This window comes from Triturus cristatus, chromosome 11, assembly GCF_964204655.1.
Source record: "Triturus cristatus chromosome 11, aTriCri1.1, whole genome shotgun sequence".
In the NCBI taxonomy this organism is placed as follows: Eukaryota; Metazoa; Chordata; class Amphibia; order Caudata; family Salamandridae; genus Triturus; species Triturus cristatus.
In genome coordinates this window covers 150,265,869-150,283,926 of record NC_140594.1, presented here as the reverse complement: position 1 = coordinate 150,283,926, position 18,058 = coordinate 150,265,869, and the positions used below count along the sequence as shown (strand labels likewise).

At 50.3% G+C, this 18,058-nt stretch overlaps 2 protein-coding genes across 3 annotated transcripts in view; one reads left to right on the top strand and one right to left on the bottom strand.

The window, feature by feature from the left end:
* The window catches only part of CDK2AP1 (cyclin dependent kinase 2 associated protein 1), a 45,016-nt gene extending 42,068 nt beyond the window's left edge, over positions 1-2,948 (bottom strand). The window contains exon 1 of one of the 2 annotated variants that reach the window (XM_085635527.1): positions 2,787-2,948. In XM_085635527.1, the coding sequence (XP_085491653.1) occupies positions 2,787-2,853 (67 nt within the window). In that variant the 5' untranslated portion in view covers positions 2,854-2,948. The remainder of the gene's footprint in view (positions 1-2,786) is intronic. The other variant, XM_085635526.1, reaches the window with a different exon arrangement.
* The window catches only part of LOC146783772 (uncharacterized), an 81,514-nt gene extending 65,182 nt beyond the window's left edge, over positions 1-16,332 (top strand). Inside the window, exon 3 of the mRNA XM_085633373.1 lies at positions 16,198-16,332. Coding sequence (XP_085489499.1) covers positions 16,198-16,241 — 44 coding nt within the window. The 3' untranslated portion in view covers positions 16,242-16,332. The remainder of the gene's footprint in view (positions 1-16,197) is intronic.
* The last annotated feature ends 1,726 nt before the right edge of the window (positions 16,333-18,058 follow it).

Below are 18,058 nucleotides of genomic sequence, written 5' to 3'. Positions count from 1 at the left end.
AATAGATGCTTGTGGCAATTGGATATCATTACAACCACGGAGTGGACGAGGATTTAAGGCGCGGTGGCGACTGCGGGTGTCTGCAAAAGGCTGTGATGAGGTCTTCTGGTGGAGCCATCTCAGTTTGGCAAGTCTCATTTTGAAAACAGAAGTGCAGGTTCATGAATTGCTAAAGCAAGCGGGTCACGGAAAGGAAACGTTTGAGAAACCCTGGTGTAGTGAGCTACTCAAATGACATGCGGCATCGAACCCGCCCTGTGAGCGTGCATTGGGTCACCTTAAGTGCCCATGGCAAAGGCGTGTTTGGAAAGACCTGTCTCGCAAGGTGTACATTCTCAAAAACTGCATGCACCGCATGAACCAATGGAAACAGTCTAAGAGCCCTGCTGAACTACACATCCCAGAGTTCCAGGGTTGCAGGACGCTGCACGCAGCACACCATTACATGCTCGACCAGCGAGGCCGACAGGCCAACCAATACTAGCCGCGGACACAGATACAGCACTGGTGCAGCACAACTCAAATCACTCGTTACTCACCTCGCTCTCACCCCGAGTTACATTATGTTTGCCCATTGTCCTCATTACACCTATGGCCAGTGCTTAATTCCTGGCACCATACACTTTTCTGCAAAAAAATATAACAGCATTCAGTTCTAGTTACTCAGTAAATACTCCGTTGATAAGAAAATGAGAGACTCCCCCATCCCCAAATGATAAATAATCGAAGATAGCCAACTTGAGCCTGCACCAGCCTTACTCAAGAAGTGTTGCACGTGTGTGCAGTTCTGTACAAAGTATAACATAAAACAATAACCTTCTTTCTTAGATAGCCCCCGTTTTCAGCTGTGTGGTGCTGCAAGTGGTCTGTGTTATTGCCCACCTAAGTGGCACCCAGAAGATTGACTTTAGAGTGGGGGAGTCAACCACCTTGTGGAATCAAATATGCACACTTCTGGTTTATACATATCTCTAGCAGGCACGGGAACCTACTCGGTCCACCCGCCCGGCTTTTGTCACAAGCCACTTATTACACATTAGATACTAAGTTCGTTTTTTATTATTTATCAAAAGCAAGCTATAATTAACATCAAATGAAATACCACGTCATATGTAGGCATGATACTAATAGAAATGCCCCAGTGCAGTACATGTGATAAACGCTGCACAGCCAACCTTAAAATGTCAGTATCACAGAGCCCAAGTCGATGCCCGCTTGTCCCCTCTGCCTATTTTAGCACCAAGAGCCAATTAATTTAGTTTAGTGGTGGGCGCTACATAAAATGCCCAATGTTGTATTTTTTCTTACCAGCTATTGTGGTAGTACTTGGCGCTGTATAGCGACAATACAATACGTTAAGCAGAGTACTGGAATACTGTGCTTAGTATTATCGGAAATCACTTTTCAGCAAAGTGCAAATCGATTTAAACGAGGTAATAAAAAGGCCGGTCTGCTGCATTACATCTCTTTTGTGTTCTAAATCCACTGGGCTCGCTGCCACCCCTCCCCCTTCCCTCAGCTCAGCGCAAGGAAGGGGGTTCACGGAAGGCTCGGCGGGCATCCCCGCTGCTTCACCACACCCCCTCCGGCCATCGCGCCCCCCCATCGGTCCTCGCTTTCTGGACACATAAACGTGCACGTACGACTCTATCGCTAACTAATCGGTGGCGTAAAGTGAAAGGATGCCCCCCCCCCCCATCTGCCAAAGGTTAAGAGGCCCCCCGAGTCTCCAATATCTCAGAGATATTCGTTGCCCTGGGGCGGAATGTCCCTCCATGTTTGAAGGATTACGCACCCACCCCCACACTGCTGTAAGGTCGGGGTCCCCCTGCCACTGACGCGTTAAAATTCCACGAGTGAATAAAAAACACATTTCAGACACTGGACATCTGTCTCAAAGTTCAGCGAAAGCGCCACATCAACAACCACGGGGCCTTTGTTTAGAAAATGTAAACATATCTTCAAAAAAATATATAAAACGGACTGGCGCATGCACAACATGTACTAAAATATTAAACTTACCCCCTCCCCCACCCCCGCTGCTCATCCCCGCACAAAATAAATGGCCACATGAAATACTCTAAAATAAAGTCTTGAGGCTTTGCGAGGACAGGATGCAACCTCGGCATGGCCTTCAGTGTGGAACCTGGGTACACATTCCAAACTCCGTAGCAAAAGTCCACAAAGTGCCAATTCTCGAAAAATAAAATCGTAAAACAAGGAAAAATAGCACGGCAGGAAATCCAAGCACGATTTTAAGCAGCCCCGAGAACCCTGCCGATGAAGAGAACATGAAGACATCGTGCCATCTGCTTCCTCTTTCCCCTTTGTCTTTGTGAAAACCACAGTGCTGCTGGTGAAGCCGCCTGAGCTGCAGCGCCGCGTTTGGCCACTGGGGGCCGCCCGCCTCCACGCAATCACACGCACATCCCTGTTCCTGATCAATCAGCAGCCCTAGGGAGGCAATCATGGTGGAACCGGGGCTGATCAAAAGGGCTCCGGCTGATACATGTTACACGCTGGAACGACCTGCCGGGGGTGGCGGAGCAGCCCCCATCGCCCACGGGGGTCCCCGGGACGCCCTGGTGACCCATCCCGGGGCCGCCGGAGCCTCACCGGTTAAGTGATCATGGCGGATGTGTGAATCAGCTCTCAGGATCTGACCCTGCACACAGAACTGGACAGAAACTACAGACCGGGGCTTTCCCCAGGTATTCCTCTCTCACCCCGAGTCGGGGCCCCCAAAAGCCCCCCAAACTGCCCCTCCAAGCCCCATTCACACTTACCCTGGTTCATGGAGCCCACAGGCATGTGGCTGTTCGAGTTGGGCTTGTAAGGCATTCCCAGAGACATTATAAATTACAGAAATAAAAATGTCCTGAAATTCAGTGAAGCGTCTCTGTCTCTCTCCCTCAGACACTTTTTGTTTACAGCGGCAGCACCGGCAAATATGGCCGTCACTTTATATTGACACCCACAATGCAATATATCATCTATACATCATTAAGGGGGGCTGGGGAAGGGGGGCTCCAGGGATCCCAAAAACTTTACAGACATCGTAAAAAAAATAATAAATCACATCCCGCATCCATGCAACCGGTCTAAAAAAATATATGACCTCTTTTTTTTTTCTTTTTTGTTTAAAAAAAGTGATTTTATGGTAGGGGATTCTTTTGAAGCAGGTTACGTTTTTTTTTAAAGTGCAAACTTTTTGAATGCATTTTAAAAATTAAAATCAATTACAGTGTGTTAGAATTCCGACTGAGGGGGATAAAAAGTGAGACGCAGAGGGAAAAATAACTTGTCAATTTTTTTTTCTGTTGACTGCGTGGTTTCTTTCTCGAAAAAAGGACAGGTTAAATAAAGGAATCACGTGGATAGCCTAGCATGATTATTTTTTAGCAAACATGTTTTAGTGCAGCAAAGTTTAGTTTCTGATATTCAGCACTAAATACGCATAATATTCAACCCCCACATAGCGCCTAAATATTTGTGCAACGATCTCCAATGACCCTCCTATAAAGGGGAGCAAAATGTGAAATGTCTTACACTTTAATGTGTATATTCAGTGACCGGCGTCGCTGAAACTACTACGTCTGTCTGGAAGGGATCGGGATATTGTTAATTCCAAATAATGTTTTTTAGTTTCTCGTGGACGAACAGTTAAAACGAGCTGCGTTATTTTTCAAGGGCATGTGCTAGAAAAAAAATGCCGTTCTTTCTTTTTCGTTCTGGTCTGAAAGCCATGAAAATGTCTTTGAAATGAAAGGAATGGGCGTGCCCGTAGGTGGCAGCAATTCTGAGCTATCCATGTTGTGCCCTTGGCTAATTCACAGCAGTAGCCATTTTAAGAAATGCAGAGACAGTGGTAAAGGTGAAGCGAGTGCTGTACAATGGAGCGCTGTGTCTCCCTGCCTCCCCCCTCACTCACCCCAGCTCCCCCCTCCTTCAAGGACGAGGGCACTTCCCTCGTTTTCTTTGAAATCGTCCAATTTTTAACGCTTTACCCGGCTGTTGAGGATTCTTCGACGTGTCTTCGCGTCTGATTGTTTCATTAAGGGAAATATGCATTTAAATGCCCAAGAGCCTATTGTCTGCACACACATGTAAATAAAGATTACTCCCCTCCTTGCAGCTGATTTTGGCAAGTCTGTAAAGGTAATTTGGTTCCATGTAAGGCATAAAATAGTGTAACTGAAGTGATAATCCAGTCAGTAACTTTACATTTATTAATATAATAGATGTGCAGTGAGGGAGGGGCTGGCAAACGAGAAACGAAATGTCCTCTTTTGAATGTCCACTAACTTTTACACCTAAAGGTCTAGCATTACAAGCGCTCCAGTTTACTAGTTCAAAGTTAATTTTTGATAGGAAGAGCAGAGCCTAAAGGGTGTCCTTCTAGACACATAGTCACCACAAGTCAGTTATCTCTGTGGTAACTTTTCTGACACCTCCTTGTCAACTCACACGGTGCACCAGTGTGTCACAAGATGTCGGCTCTCTTCAAATGGTCACCTGGCAAGGAGCCGATATCACATGGCAAACACCAGGTGAGCTGGAAACAGCATACTCAGAAGTAGTTTCCGCCTCATGGTTGAAGGCTCTGCATGTTCGGAATCTGTTCCAAATTTTGCAACTTCCCCTGGACATACACACAAGGGAGTTTCTAAAACTTTTGTGGTTTTGGCTAGGAGAGGTGTGACCACACTCCTCTTCAGGCCCTGCCCCACTCTAATGTTCAGCTATGGCAGCTCAAGCTGCAATGGCCAGAAAGCCCCACCCCATCTACAGGCTCCGTCTTTGAGCAGGATCACCTCCTGACACACACATAGTGAAAAGGAGTCCAAGTTGGCATGTATCAACCAACAACCAATAGACGGAAGGATGGCTCTATTGACACTAAAATCAAGATCAATCGGGCTTTTGCATTACTGCCTCATTTGCGTTTTTTTGTCCTTCCTGAGCATGGTTTAGGAGGCCTGAGTTATCGTTTGACAAGTGTACAGTTCCAGTTATGCTTCCCACCTGCCACTATGTCTTGAATGGGCAACTTTCTGTAGACGGTGATCCTTGAAGTCATACGCGAGGGCTTCTTGGGGTGGGCTTGCCCCAAACTATTGGCCTCACCGACTGAGTAAAAAAAAAACAATAGGAGTGCATTTATTATAACTCCGATAAATATTCACAAATCTGAATGTGGCTATCAACCCGGGACTGCCACTCTTAAGAATCAAGATACTATTATGGAATGTCTTGGATAAAGGCTTCAAGTGTCCCCAAGTCAGGTGAATATGATTCTTTTCTTATTGTTGTATAACACACGCTACATAACATATGTGCGTCTAAGTCCTTTGGTGAGCTGCATATAAGGGCGAGGAGGTCACATGACAGTGCCTCACCAATGTCACAGCGAGATGGAAAAAACAGCTGTAAAATGTACAGCATGAACAGGTAGTTTGTACAAAGAATATTGCACTATGAGATTTGTGGTTACAAAGGCCGTCTCCGGTGCAAGATGCTTACAAAAGCTTCCTCAGATATGAGTAGTTCACACAGTCCTGTCTTTTCCTTTGCACTCTGGTGCTAGTAGATTTGTTTTCCTGCTTTCACGCCAGTGACTATCAGATCCCCCCTGACATAGATAGGCAGCCCTGCGAGCTCTAAAGGCTTCTCTTGCTTGGATGTATTTTTCGGCTTTGCTTCAAGAGTAGTTCATTGCCCTTCTAAGGAGAAGGCTGTGTTTTATTTTGGGAACAAGGATTTGCACTTGGAAACACTGTAAGAGCTGCAATGTTAGCTTTTTCACCAGGTCTCAATTATAACAAGCCTATAATCTTCCTTAAATGGAATAAGAAAGTGCATGGAAGTAATGGGGATGCATTTGTTCAAGTTGTTCTTAAATCCGCAAACAGAAGCACATGTCATATGTTCAGGCCCAAAAGACCAGAATAGAAAAGAAATGTTTCAGGACCAGGAAAATCTGAATTAACAAAAGCATAGTTTTTCTATGTCCCCAACGAAAGTAATAAGGGGCCACAAATATCCGACAGTAACACAAATTAGAAGGTGGTAAGGATCGTACCATGTACAGCAGTGTTGACTGTGGAGCAGATAAACAAAAAAATTGTTCAACGCAGCGAAGCAACTAAAGTTGCTGCCCTACACTGTGCTCGGGATAAAGAGTTAGGCAGAGCCATATTTTATTTTTTGTAAATATTTTTATTGAAGTTTAAACATGTAACATTACACATTTGCATCAGGTTCAGTAGAGTAGAGGTCCAGTGAAAGTGTCGCGGGACATACATGACATGGTGAAAAACAGAGAGCTCCTTTTTTCTGCGCATGACAGTATACATCACTTTGCATCGACCAGTGATATCTCGCCTATTCGGGGTCACTGAGGTCTGAGTCTGATGTATCGCTCGGGGGTTCACATATATTCCCTCTATAAGCATTCCACCCACCCCACACCCGGGACCACTTCTTGGGGCAGCCTCTGTGAATGTAGACAGTTTTTTCAACCACCATTGTGGAGTCCATGTCTCGGGACCACTGGGCGAGGGTCGGAGTTTGGCTGGAGCCCCATTTTTGGGCAATATTACGTTTTGCCAGCATAAGTCCCAGTGTTACCCAGAGTTGCGTGGTCCTGTTGTGATCCGTCTGTTCCCAGACATTAAGGAGACACCTCCGTGGCTCCGGGAGTGTTGGGATCTTGGTCACCTGGGAGAGTGTGCGCAAAATTCCCTTCCAGTACAGAGCTATGGCCGGGCATTCCCAAAGTGTATGGAAAAGTGTTCCCTCCATACCACACTGCCTCAGGCATAGCGGGGAGTCAGTTCGGTTCAGCTTAAATAGGAGTGTACGAGTGTAGTATGTGCGGTGTAGAATTTTAAGTTGGACCAGACGTAGTCTAGATGAGATGCCCACCTCCCTAGGGGAGGAAAGCGCCGCCTGCCAGTCCGTTTCGTCGAATTCCCCCAGCTCGGCCTCCCATCGGTCTTTAAGGGCTGTGAATGGATCTGGCCGGTTGTTTATCAGCTTTCTGTATGTTAGGGAGGTCGCCCTCTGTGCCAGGTGTTCCGTGAGGAGCCGGTCCTCCAGAGGCGACGACTCCGGAAGTCGGGTTCCGGGCGGGATAGCTGCCTGGAGTGCGTGCCGGATTTGCATGTACCGGAACCCTTCGGTGGGGGCCAGGTCGAAATCTGCTTGCAATTGGGTAAATGTGACCACTTCCCCCTTCTGCCAAAGGTCTCCCACCCTGGAGATGCCGATTAGGTCCCATCGATGGAACCCCTTGGTCGTACGCAATACCCCCAGCTGTTTCGCCTCCCACAACGGAGTGGCTTGGGTTATTTTCCCAGCCCACCCCAGGGCTCGCTGCGCCTCGAACCACAGCCGGAGGGTGTGCGCCGTGGGGCCTGGGGGGCAGAGGCCCCTCTTGTGATTGTAGAGCGCTCCCATAACCCCCGCAGCCCCCAGCAGGTGCCGGTCCATACGATATGCCGGGTCCTCCCCTGGCGCATGCAACCACTGATTGATCACCGTAAGCTGCGACGCCCAGTAATACAGTCGCAAGTCTGGGAGGGTTATCCCACCATTGTACCACCCCATGGTGAGCTTGTGGAGTGCTATCCGCGGCGCCTTGTCCTCCCACAGTAGGCTGGTGACTTCCGCATTGACGGCGGCGAAGTAAGATGGTGGCACCGGGAAGGGGATGTTTTGGAGTATATACAAAAATCTAGGGAGAGCCATCATCTTATAGAGGGCAGCCCTCCCCAGTAGCGTCAGGGGCAGGGTGCGCCAATGTTTGACGTCGCTTCTAAACCGCTGCAGCGGCTCAGTTAGATTCTCAGCCACAAAACGGTCCCTGTCCGCTGTAATAAATATGCCCAGATATTTGAAACCGTCCGTCACCACCCGAATCTCACAACCCCGCGGGAGCCGAGGTGGGGAACCGCGGAGCATGTAGACAATGGACTTTTCCCAGTTGATCTCGTAGCCCGACACTCTCCCGTATGATGCACATATATCCAGGAGGCAGACGATCGAGCGCGCAGGGGAGGCCAAGTATAACAGGATGTCGTCAGCATAGAGGGAGATGCGATCCTCCCACCCCATTGTCCACTTTAATCCCCGGATCACCGGGTCCTGCCTCAACCAGGCCGCCAGCGGCTCCAGCGCCAAAGCAAAGAGGAGTGGGGAAAGGGGGCAGCCCTGCCGCGTCCCCCTCCCCAACGGAAAGGGGTCTGAGATATGGCCATTGACCACCACCTGTGCAAGTGGCGCGGTATACAAAAGCTGAATCCATGCGCATATCTTGGGGCCGAGTCCCACATGACGGAGGACAGCGAAGAGGAACAGCCATTCCATCCGGTCGAACGCCATCCGCGCATCCAACGAGAGGATGGCCGCATCCTCCTCTATCGAGGTGCGGCGCTCGAGAATTCTGTGGAGCCGCCGTAGATTTAAAGCGGTGTTCCGGCGCGGCATAAATCCCGATTGGTCCGGGTGTATCAGGGTCGTAAGATAGGGCTGCAGCCTCGTCGCCAGCACCTTCGCTAGAATCTTTGCCTCCGCGTTTAGCAATGAAATTGGACGATAGGAAGCGCACTCATGCGCTGGTTTGGCAGGCTTCGGAATCGCCACTATGGTGGCTACTCTCTGATCCGGGGGGAGTATCCCGGTAGAGAGGCTGTCCTCGTACATGGCCAGTAGATGCGGGACTATGTGGGCAGCGTTGGACTTATAGAACTCCACCGGAATTCCATTCGGGCCCATCGCCTTCCCGGCACGGAGAGCGAGGATTGCTAGTGTGAGCTCTTCCGCCTTCAGGTCCGCCTCTAGGGCTTCTGCGTCCGACGGGGCCAGCCGTGGCATCGCGATGTCTCGGAGAAAGGCCTCGTTCTCTGCCACCGTGGACGAGGCCTCCGGCGTATACACCTTTTGGTAGTGAGTCGCTAGGGCCTCTACGATTTGCCGCGGCTCCGACGTGTAGTCACCTGAATCTAGCCTGATCCGCGCCACCCAACGCGCCGCCCGTTCCCGCCTTTCCAGCCAGGCCAACAGTTTGCCCGCTTTGTCACCCTGCTCGTAAACAGTATGTCGTGTAACCGTTTGTTTGGTGCGTGCGGCTTCCCAAAGATAGGAGCGATATTCCTGCCGTGCCATGTGGGCGGTATGTGCGGTGTCATCAGCGATATGCGTGGCGTGTGCGGCCTCTGCCTCTCTCACCCCCTGTTCAAGCCCAAGCACCTCTAGCTGCTGAGTCTTCTTATAGGCTGTAGTCACTGAGATTGCTTGTCCTCGAAGGACTGTTTTGTACGCCTCCCATATAGTTGCAGGGCCTATCTCAGGGGCCATGTTTTCAGCAAAATAATGTTTGGTCGTCGCCTGAAGGGCCTTGCGAATTGTTGGGATTTTGAGGTATCCCGGATGGATTGGGAATATCCTGCGATTGTGCGGCATAGAAAGTGTAAACGTGATCAGTACAGGTGAGTGGTCCGAGATGCCCCTGGGCAAATGAGATATGTCGGTCAGGCCCCTAAACCCCGCGGGTGAAGTGAAGATATAGTCTATACGGGAGAGGGTGTTGTGAGCCCCCGAGTGGAAGGTATATTGTCGGTCATCAGGATAGTGGGCCCTCCAGGTGTCTACTAGGCCGAGTGCCTCCGCGAATTCGCGCAACTTGGGGGTAGCGCCACCGTGGTCTCGGGAGGATGACCTGTCCAGTAGCGGGTCCATAGTCGCATTGAAATCCCCGCCCATAATAAGGTCCCCTGGCGGTAGTGTCAGCAGGAATTCCCCTAACGCCCGGAGTGTATCCTGGTGGAGTGTCGGCGGGATGTATACTGTTACTATGTTATACATTCTACCCTCCCACTGGCAGGTGAGCGCCGCAAAGCGGCCCAGGTCCTCCCTACGAGAGTCGACTAGAATCAGTGGGAAGCGCTTATTTACCAGTATGCCCACCCCACGGGACCCAGTCGTGAACTCAGAGTGTATCGCCATCTTAAAACCCCATCTGTCCAGTGCTTTCGTGGTCGAGCCTACCAGATGTGTCTCCTGTAGAAGTGCCACCGCTGGTCCCTTGCGCTTAAGATATTGTAAGACCAGCCCCCGTTTAATCTTATCTCCCAACCCGTTTACGTTCCACGATAGGACCTGAAGTGCGGGGCTGCGTTGCTGTGATTGTTCCTTCGTGGAGCCAACGGTGGCCTCGCTGATGTTGTTATGTGATTCCCTTGCCATGTAGGGTGGTGGAAAATAGCCGTCCCCGCACATCTCCCTGTGTCCCTCCAACCTTCCGGAGTTGCCAAGCTGGCCAATGTGTAGTAACCAAACCTAAAACCAAACAAAAACCAAAATTCCCAAAACTCCCCTGTCCCCCCACCCTCCTCCCTGCCTCCCTGCCCAGCGGATTTAAAACTACCCGCCACCCCAACGTAGCAGAGTGCTTAAGTCCCATAACTTTCTACTTGCGTGTGGGGGAATGGCTGCCCCATGCCCCTCGTCCGATCCCCGCACCATGTGCGTGTCCATTAAAGAAACCGGTCCACAGCATGTTGCCAAGTTTGTAGATCACGACTGCAGCGTCCCTTCATTGTCCGAGGTTACTGTGTGTATCCAGGCCCCCGTGGCCTCCGCCTCCTTTCCACCGCTGAAGTTCTCTCGTGCCATGTCGGCCCGGCCACGTAGTGCAGCGACAGTCTCCCGCCGCTCAGGGTCCTCCAGATCTATCGGGAGAGGCAGACTGGCTGCGACGGGCGCGCCCCGCCCGGCCCGATGCCTCCGCCGGGCGCCAGCCCTCCAGCCATTCCGTGGCCTCCGTCGGCGTGGCAAAGAACCATGTGCGCCCCTCCGCCTCCACTCGCAGCTTTGCCGGGTAAAGCATCGCGTACTTCAGTTCTCGCGCGCGCAGTTCCGCTTTGACCGCGAGGAAGTCTCGGCGTTGCCGCGACACGGTCGCGGTGTAATCCGGATAGAGGGTCACCGTGGAGTTGTCAATCCGCAGCGGGGGGGCAGTACGCGCCGCCTGAAGAATAGCGTCTCTATCTCGGAAGTTAAAGATGCGGGCCAGGATCGGGCGTGGGGGGGCCCCAGGCCGTGGCCTCCCCCCAGGCACCCGGTGTGCCCTTTCGACCGAGAAAAATTTGGAAAGTCCACGCGGTTGCAGCTGCTCCGTGATCAGCTTTTCCACGAAGAGGTCCAGTGCTGGTCCCCGCTCACTCTCAGGCACCCCCACGACGCGCACGTTGTTCCGTCGTGACCGTCCCTCCTGGTCATCCAGCTTGTCCAGAAGCTGCTTTTGAACCCTTTCCAGTGATTGTATACGTTTTCTGCTATCAGTCGCGTCCTTGGTAAGGGTGGCGGTAGTCGTCTCAACCTCGGACAGTCTATTGCTGATTTTTGCGACGTCGGCCCTCAGCAGCGTCACATCTGTGGATATTGTGCCGATAGAGGTTTGCATTTGAGTCAGTGTGGCCATAACATCTGCCAGGGTAATCTCTTTGGCCTTGTCAGGGGGGGGGAGGCAGTCCGGTCTTTCTGGTAGGCATACTTGTCAAGCCTGGCCTGCGCTCCACCACGTTGGCCCTTCCCCCCCATGGTGGTCGGCGACAGACGGTCAGCGGGGGCGGGGACCTGCCTCGGAGGTGCAAAAGTATTGCAGCAGGGCACCACAGGGCCACGTGTCTGCCCCGCTCCTGTCCCGGTCTTGCGCCGCCTCCGACCCTTCGCTGGCTCCTTACCGGGGAAGTTGGCGCGCGACTCGCTCCACCCGCGCCTGCTGCGCCAGGCCTTAGGCCCGGCCTACTTCCACTACTGCACTGCTCTCCTCGACTCCGGGAGTCGCCGGGGCTCTCCCTCTCGGGGGGCTTCGCTTCCGGAGTGTCACCTGCCCCTCGTCGCCGTCTATTCCCCGCGCTGCAGACTGCCCCAAGTCCTCAGCGGGTCGTCTCGTAGCGTCTCCTGCCGATGGCGGGGGGGGGCCCCGGTCTGGCCGCCCACACCGCTGGCTTTGGTCCGGCCCTCCGTGAACCGCGGCGGGTCAAGTAACCAGTAACCAGTATTCTAGGTCCCGGCGTCACCGCCGCCGACAGGCCCCGTATCCGCAGTGAGGCAGCCGGGCGGGCCAGATGCTGCGCCGCTCGCGCTTCCAGGAATCGTCGGAGTCTCGGGTGTCCAGGGCCCTAGGGCACCCCAAGTCCTTCGCGGTGCCCCTTTACCCAGTGGGCCGCCGTGCAGATTTGGTGCCACGCCAGGCCAGCGTCTCCTGCCGACGGGCTGATTGCAGTTGATGGCGGGGGGGGGGGGGGTACCCGGAGGAGATCCGGCCCTCCGTCTCCTCCCGATCCCGTCACGGCGTGCCCCCGGCCCGGCCGCCCACACTGCTGGCGCGCAGTCCGGTCCTTCGTGTAATGCGGCGGGTCAGGCAACCAGCACTCGAGGCCCCGGCGTCTCCGCCGCCGACAGGCCCCGCACCCGCAGCGAGGCAGCCGGACGGGCTAGACTCCGCGCTGCTCGCGCTTTCTTCAAGTTTCGGAGCCCCGGGTGTCCAGGGGGCCAAGTCGTGGTGGTTATGCCGGTTTACGGCCAGGATGTATGCCGGATAGCGGTGGGATCAGGCGCTGGGCTCCGGAGCCGCACTAGGTTGCGGCCATGTTCTTCGGCTGCTAGCCACGCCCCGGCAGAGCCATATTTACTAGGCCTGTTGCTGCTTCTTTCCTCTGCAATGGCCCTCTTTAAGGTTGCCTAGCACTAGTCACCTACCTTTGCACCACAGTGCAAACGTGTATGCATGCCGTGTGGCTTAGGTATTGTACTGGAGGGATATTCTTCCAGTACAAAAGTTTATGATCCAGCGGAAAGGGGGGGGGGGGCGAAAATTTACACAGATCCTCCCTGCATCACAGATCCGTCACCGCACTTGCTCATTCACACACGCATTCATTGGTGTGGCCCATAACACCAACTCTCACTCATCTCACTCTGAATCCGCATGCAGGAGGACGATGAATCTGCTGGACATGTGGCGGGGTACCTTATTACCTATAGGAACATTATTTGCATTAAATACATTATGTACACCTGCATCTGTAGAATCCTAGCTTTAACATCAAGGCACTCCACCACTTGGTCAATGGAGCAATTAGTTGGACTGGTTGATGGTGATTTAGAACCAGCTAAAACACATTAAACCTTCAGAATCCCTTCTAATGACCTACTTGAAGAACCACAAACTCATTTTCTGTTAATCAATATTTGGTTTATCTAATTTCTTGCTTGCAATTGTATAATTAGCATTTCGTTCAACCAAATTGAATTTAATCAATCAACACAAATTTGCATGACATTTTATATTGACCTATTCTTGCTATCGGGGTTCTTTTCTAATTCAATTGGCTCTGCATAACCCCAAATCCTTTTGGAAATCGTCCCAAACAAAAGCAGGCCAAAACTCAATAAGTCCGAAAGGTTCCCTCGCTCAGCACGGCACAGTCCCAAAGATATCCAAAGGACCAAGCAATCGTGCAAGCCAGTTGATCATGCAAATTCGGGACACCCCTCTGGAACACACTCTCTCCTCGGGACACACTCTGATAACCCCTCCCTATTCTACTACCCTTTTTATAATAAAATTCTGGGTAACATGAAACATTTATTGAACTGGGAAGAACTGTGATTGGCCAATCCTGCAAATTTTGTAATAGGGTCCGATTTTCTCAGAGTCTTAGGTTCTCAGGGAAATAGCTTGGTCATATCCTCAGTTTATGTCATTCTCATGCAACAATGTTAATTCTTCATTATAGGTGACTATTGTTTCTTGAGGTAATTTACACTGACTGAAATCTGGCAGTCCTCCACGTTCCTATCCTTGACCAGGAACACTGTGCTCTGAATTGAGGATGCCTGGAGATCTTCGGAGCCATCCGAGTCTACGCAGTAGACATCAAGCTCACAAGACGGTGGCCACTTCCGAACTCCATTTGGAATGTCATGGCCTGGTAAGCCCGAATGCCAACTTAAGCGAAACAAACATAAAACATAATTAATATATGGAAATTAAGATTCTAATGTTAAACCCACACTAATCCCATTATATATTAGTATTTCCCTAGTTTATAGCGACATTTAAAGCAACAATACTCACCATTCGGTCCCAACAGGAACGCAAACGTCACCAAAGCAACATAAATCATGCAATTTTCCTATTACCACCCCTTCTATTGTTAATAGGCGTACCACAGTTAGTCATTAAGTTATTCTGCCACGCAGATAGCAATTAGTCCCGCGTGTAATTTGTGTTTATCAAAAATGCACTTTGTAAATGATCTAAACCATCCGGCACAGGACTGGGCAACATTGGGAATGATGGTCGCCAAATGGAATATAGCCAGGTTGTGGGGCTCCAGACGCCCGCCGATGGTCAGGGCATGGTGTAAGGACATGGATGAAGCCAGGGTAGCAGAGAAGACTACATATGTTAACCAAGGTTGTCCACAGAAATGGGGGAAGGTATGGGGTGCCTGGAACAAGTACAGGGGCTTTATCTGTGAACCACCGGAGTTGCCGAATGAGGATATTTCCATCTGAAACAGGGAGGGGGTGAGGCGATATCTATGGGTCCGTAGGTGGGATCTGACCAGTATTCTGATGCAACAGTGATATGAGCGTTGACGTCAGCTAATGTACCAACATACTGCAATTGTATAGACATTTCTGTGATTGTGTTATGCCCTAACTTTAATAATAATAAAAACAATAAAAAAATAAATAAAAAAATGCACTTTGTTGATTAATAAATCACAGCACATAGTTAATTCAAATTAATATATAAATTGATTACGTCATTAGTATTTTCATGCAAAATAGAGAAGGTATACAAAATTTTGTTTTACCTGCTCCATCATTTATGCTTGGATATCTTTTTTAAACATTTACCACATTGAATGTGTCTTGTATGGTTCAGCACACATTCAATATTTTTACTGTTAGGTGAAGTTGGAAAAAAAACCAATTTAGCAGCTGGCTCAAGGAGGTGTTATTTTTTGACGCAAAGCCTAGTCTGACATTCTTTGTAGATTTAGCGTGGTGTCAAAAACGATGGTGTAGGAAAGTGCCCCTTTTTGCGTGGTTGCCCCCACTTTTTGCCTGATGTTGATGCTCTTTGACTGAGTGTGTCCTGGGTTCCTGCCAACCAGGTACCCAGGCCCTATGTTCTTTCCCTAAAACTGTACTGTGTACCCCCAAATTGGCATCTCTCTGGCCACATGTAAGTCCCTTGTAAACGGTACCTTAGGTACCAAGGGCCCTGTGATCAGAGAAAGCCTCTAAGGGCTGCAGCACTTATTGTGCCACCCTTAGAGGTCCTGTACCTTAACACAGACACACTGCCATTGCAGGCTGCGTGTTTTGGTGCAGAAAAAAGTGAGGAGTCTTCATGGCACACTTCCCTGTGTATAGCATGATGCTGATGCACAATTGCGTATCAGTCCCAGGTTGCGACACCGCGTAGTAGATGAAAAAATCATCGTTCAACTGAAGTTCATTCAATTTAACCACATTTTATTGAAATCTTTTGCATGTGAAATTGGTCATTTCGATTTTCAAATGCGTGTAATATGCTGAAAAGCCTTAGTTACAGCATGTCGAAAGAATCCAATGATCATGAAGTAATTTCACACATTTATAGAGATCTGTGTCATCTGTTTAAATTTGCTTTGTATGGTTTTAACTTTATTGATTTGTTTAAATCTTTTTTTCATTTTCACATTCGGAGGTGAACACGTGGCCGCAATAGGGGTGGAGTTAGATGATATTTAAACGGGATTGGTGAAACTGACTTTTCAAACAGGCAGTATCCATATGTCAGCCGCTCCATACGATAAATTAAGAGATTTTGAGGTAGGCAACGCCGGGTGCGGCATTGTGGAGGTGTTGTATGCATTACATTTTGACCCTTAATCGTGTCGCAACATGATTTCATTATTATTTCTCTGTATTGTTATTTCATTTGTATTATGGGGGGTAGTATTCAATATACCATCAAACGGGACGATTGTATTTCGACATTATATCCATCATAGTGTTTTTTGCTATTGAATTGGTTAACGGTTTAGACTTTGTTAATTTAAAAATCACTTGAAATTGTGCTTTTTCGAGGTCTTTCTGACTTGTGGTCTCTTCCATGTTTTACAGTTACCCCTGACGAAGGGCGAGAAGCCCGAAATGCATTGGGTTAAATTACTTCATGATCATTGGATTCTTTCGACATGCTGTAACTAAGGCTTTTCAGCATATTACACGCATTTGAAAATCGAAATGACCAATTTCACATGCAAAAGATTTCAATAAAATGTGGTTAAATTGAATGAACTTCAGTTGAACGATGATTTTTTCATCTACTACGCGGTGTCGCAACCTGGGACTGATACGCAATTGTGCATCAGCATCATGCTATATTCTTTCGTGCCATGGGACAGGGCACTCTCCAGGATTGCACCCCATAAAGGATTAAATGAATAGAACATTGAACAAAAAGGTGTGCGGGTTGCTAATTAACCATGTCACACTTCCCTGTGTGCCATGCCTACAACCCACTGCTTATGGCAGAGGTCAGCCACCCCTCTAGCTGGGTGCACTATGCCACTGGTGAGGGTACAGGTGCATGAGCCCTATACCCCTACAATGTCTACGTCTATTCTTAGACATTGTAAGTGCAGTAAAGCCATAAAGAGTATATGGTCTGGGAGTTTGTCATTACGAACGCCACAGCACCATAATGGCTTTATTGAAATATGGGAAGTTTGGTACCAAACTTCTCAGCACATTAAACTCACCCTGATGCCTGGGCGGGATTTAATGAAAAATGAACTCAGATGGCATCTTAGCGCTGCCCCCTGAAAAACAAACTAACTCTAGTGTCCAGGCTGAGTTACTGCTCGCCAGCTGCCACCCCCAGACATGTTTCTGGACCCCTGGGTCGAGAGCCTCCTGCTCTCAGGGTCTGGAAACAGAGCACATCCTTGGCAGAGGTGCCAAGCCTCCTCCCCCAGGATGGACAGGGTCTACAAAGGGGAAGCTTCAAAGGCTTGCCACCTTTGTAAGCTGACCCAGCCATTTGCTGCTCCCAGCAAGTGGCCCCCACCGGTTCTGATACCCACTTTGGGCAGGAGAATCGGTGGGAAAACCAAGATAGGAGTAGTGCCCACCTTTGCCAACCCCACCCACAGGTGGGGGATGCGAGGTGAAGCACAATTCTCAGTCCCCACCATCTTGAAGATGGGGGGACCCAGCCGACCACAGTGAGGCTTATGCCCACCTCCCACTGGAGGGTGGCATAATAGGAGGTGTACCCACCTCAAGGAAGTGATCCATTGGCCCCAACCTGTCTCTACCTGAAACGACCCTAAATCTAGTATTTAGGGGCAACTCCGAACCTTGCCTCCTCATACAAGAGAGAAGAAGGACTGAAGAGCTGTGCTGAAGGAATAAGAGGAGGACACCAACCGACTTTTCCCCAGCCCTACTGGCCTGTACCGACCTCGACCTGCTCAAGTGGAATCTTGGCATGTCCTGTAGCCAGCAGCCCCCCAGAACCCGGAGGACCTGCCCTGCCTTCACTTAAAGGCCGTTGTCTTCCGTGAGTACCAGGTTTGCTCACCAACAGACTCTGGCTCCGGCCAAATCTGAGAGTCTGCACCACTCTGCACCCGACGCCCATGGCCCTATTTCAAGTGGCCCAACACCCAGAGAGGGTCTCCCCGGCGATCCTGACCTGAGATCCAGTGAACCTTGACCTGCCTCAAGCTTCCAGCCAACACCTGCAGCTTCTATCTCGAGGGTCCCCCGACCGCAACCAGGAGCTGGTAAGGAAACCTGATGCCAAAGGACACCCTGCACCCGTCGCCCCACGGCCTTGGGTGGCCCAACCAACGGTGTTCAGGCAACCCCCAGCATCCCAACTTACCGCTCCAACCACTGGTCGCTTCCAGAAAGTCTTCGCCCGAGCCTGCAGTGTTTGTTGAAACAGGAGAACCCCATTGAAAACAACAGGGCA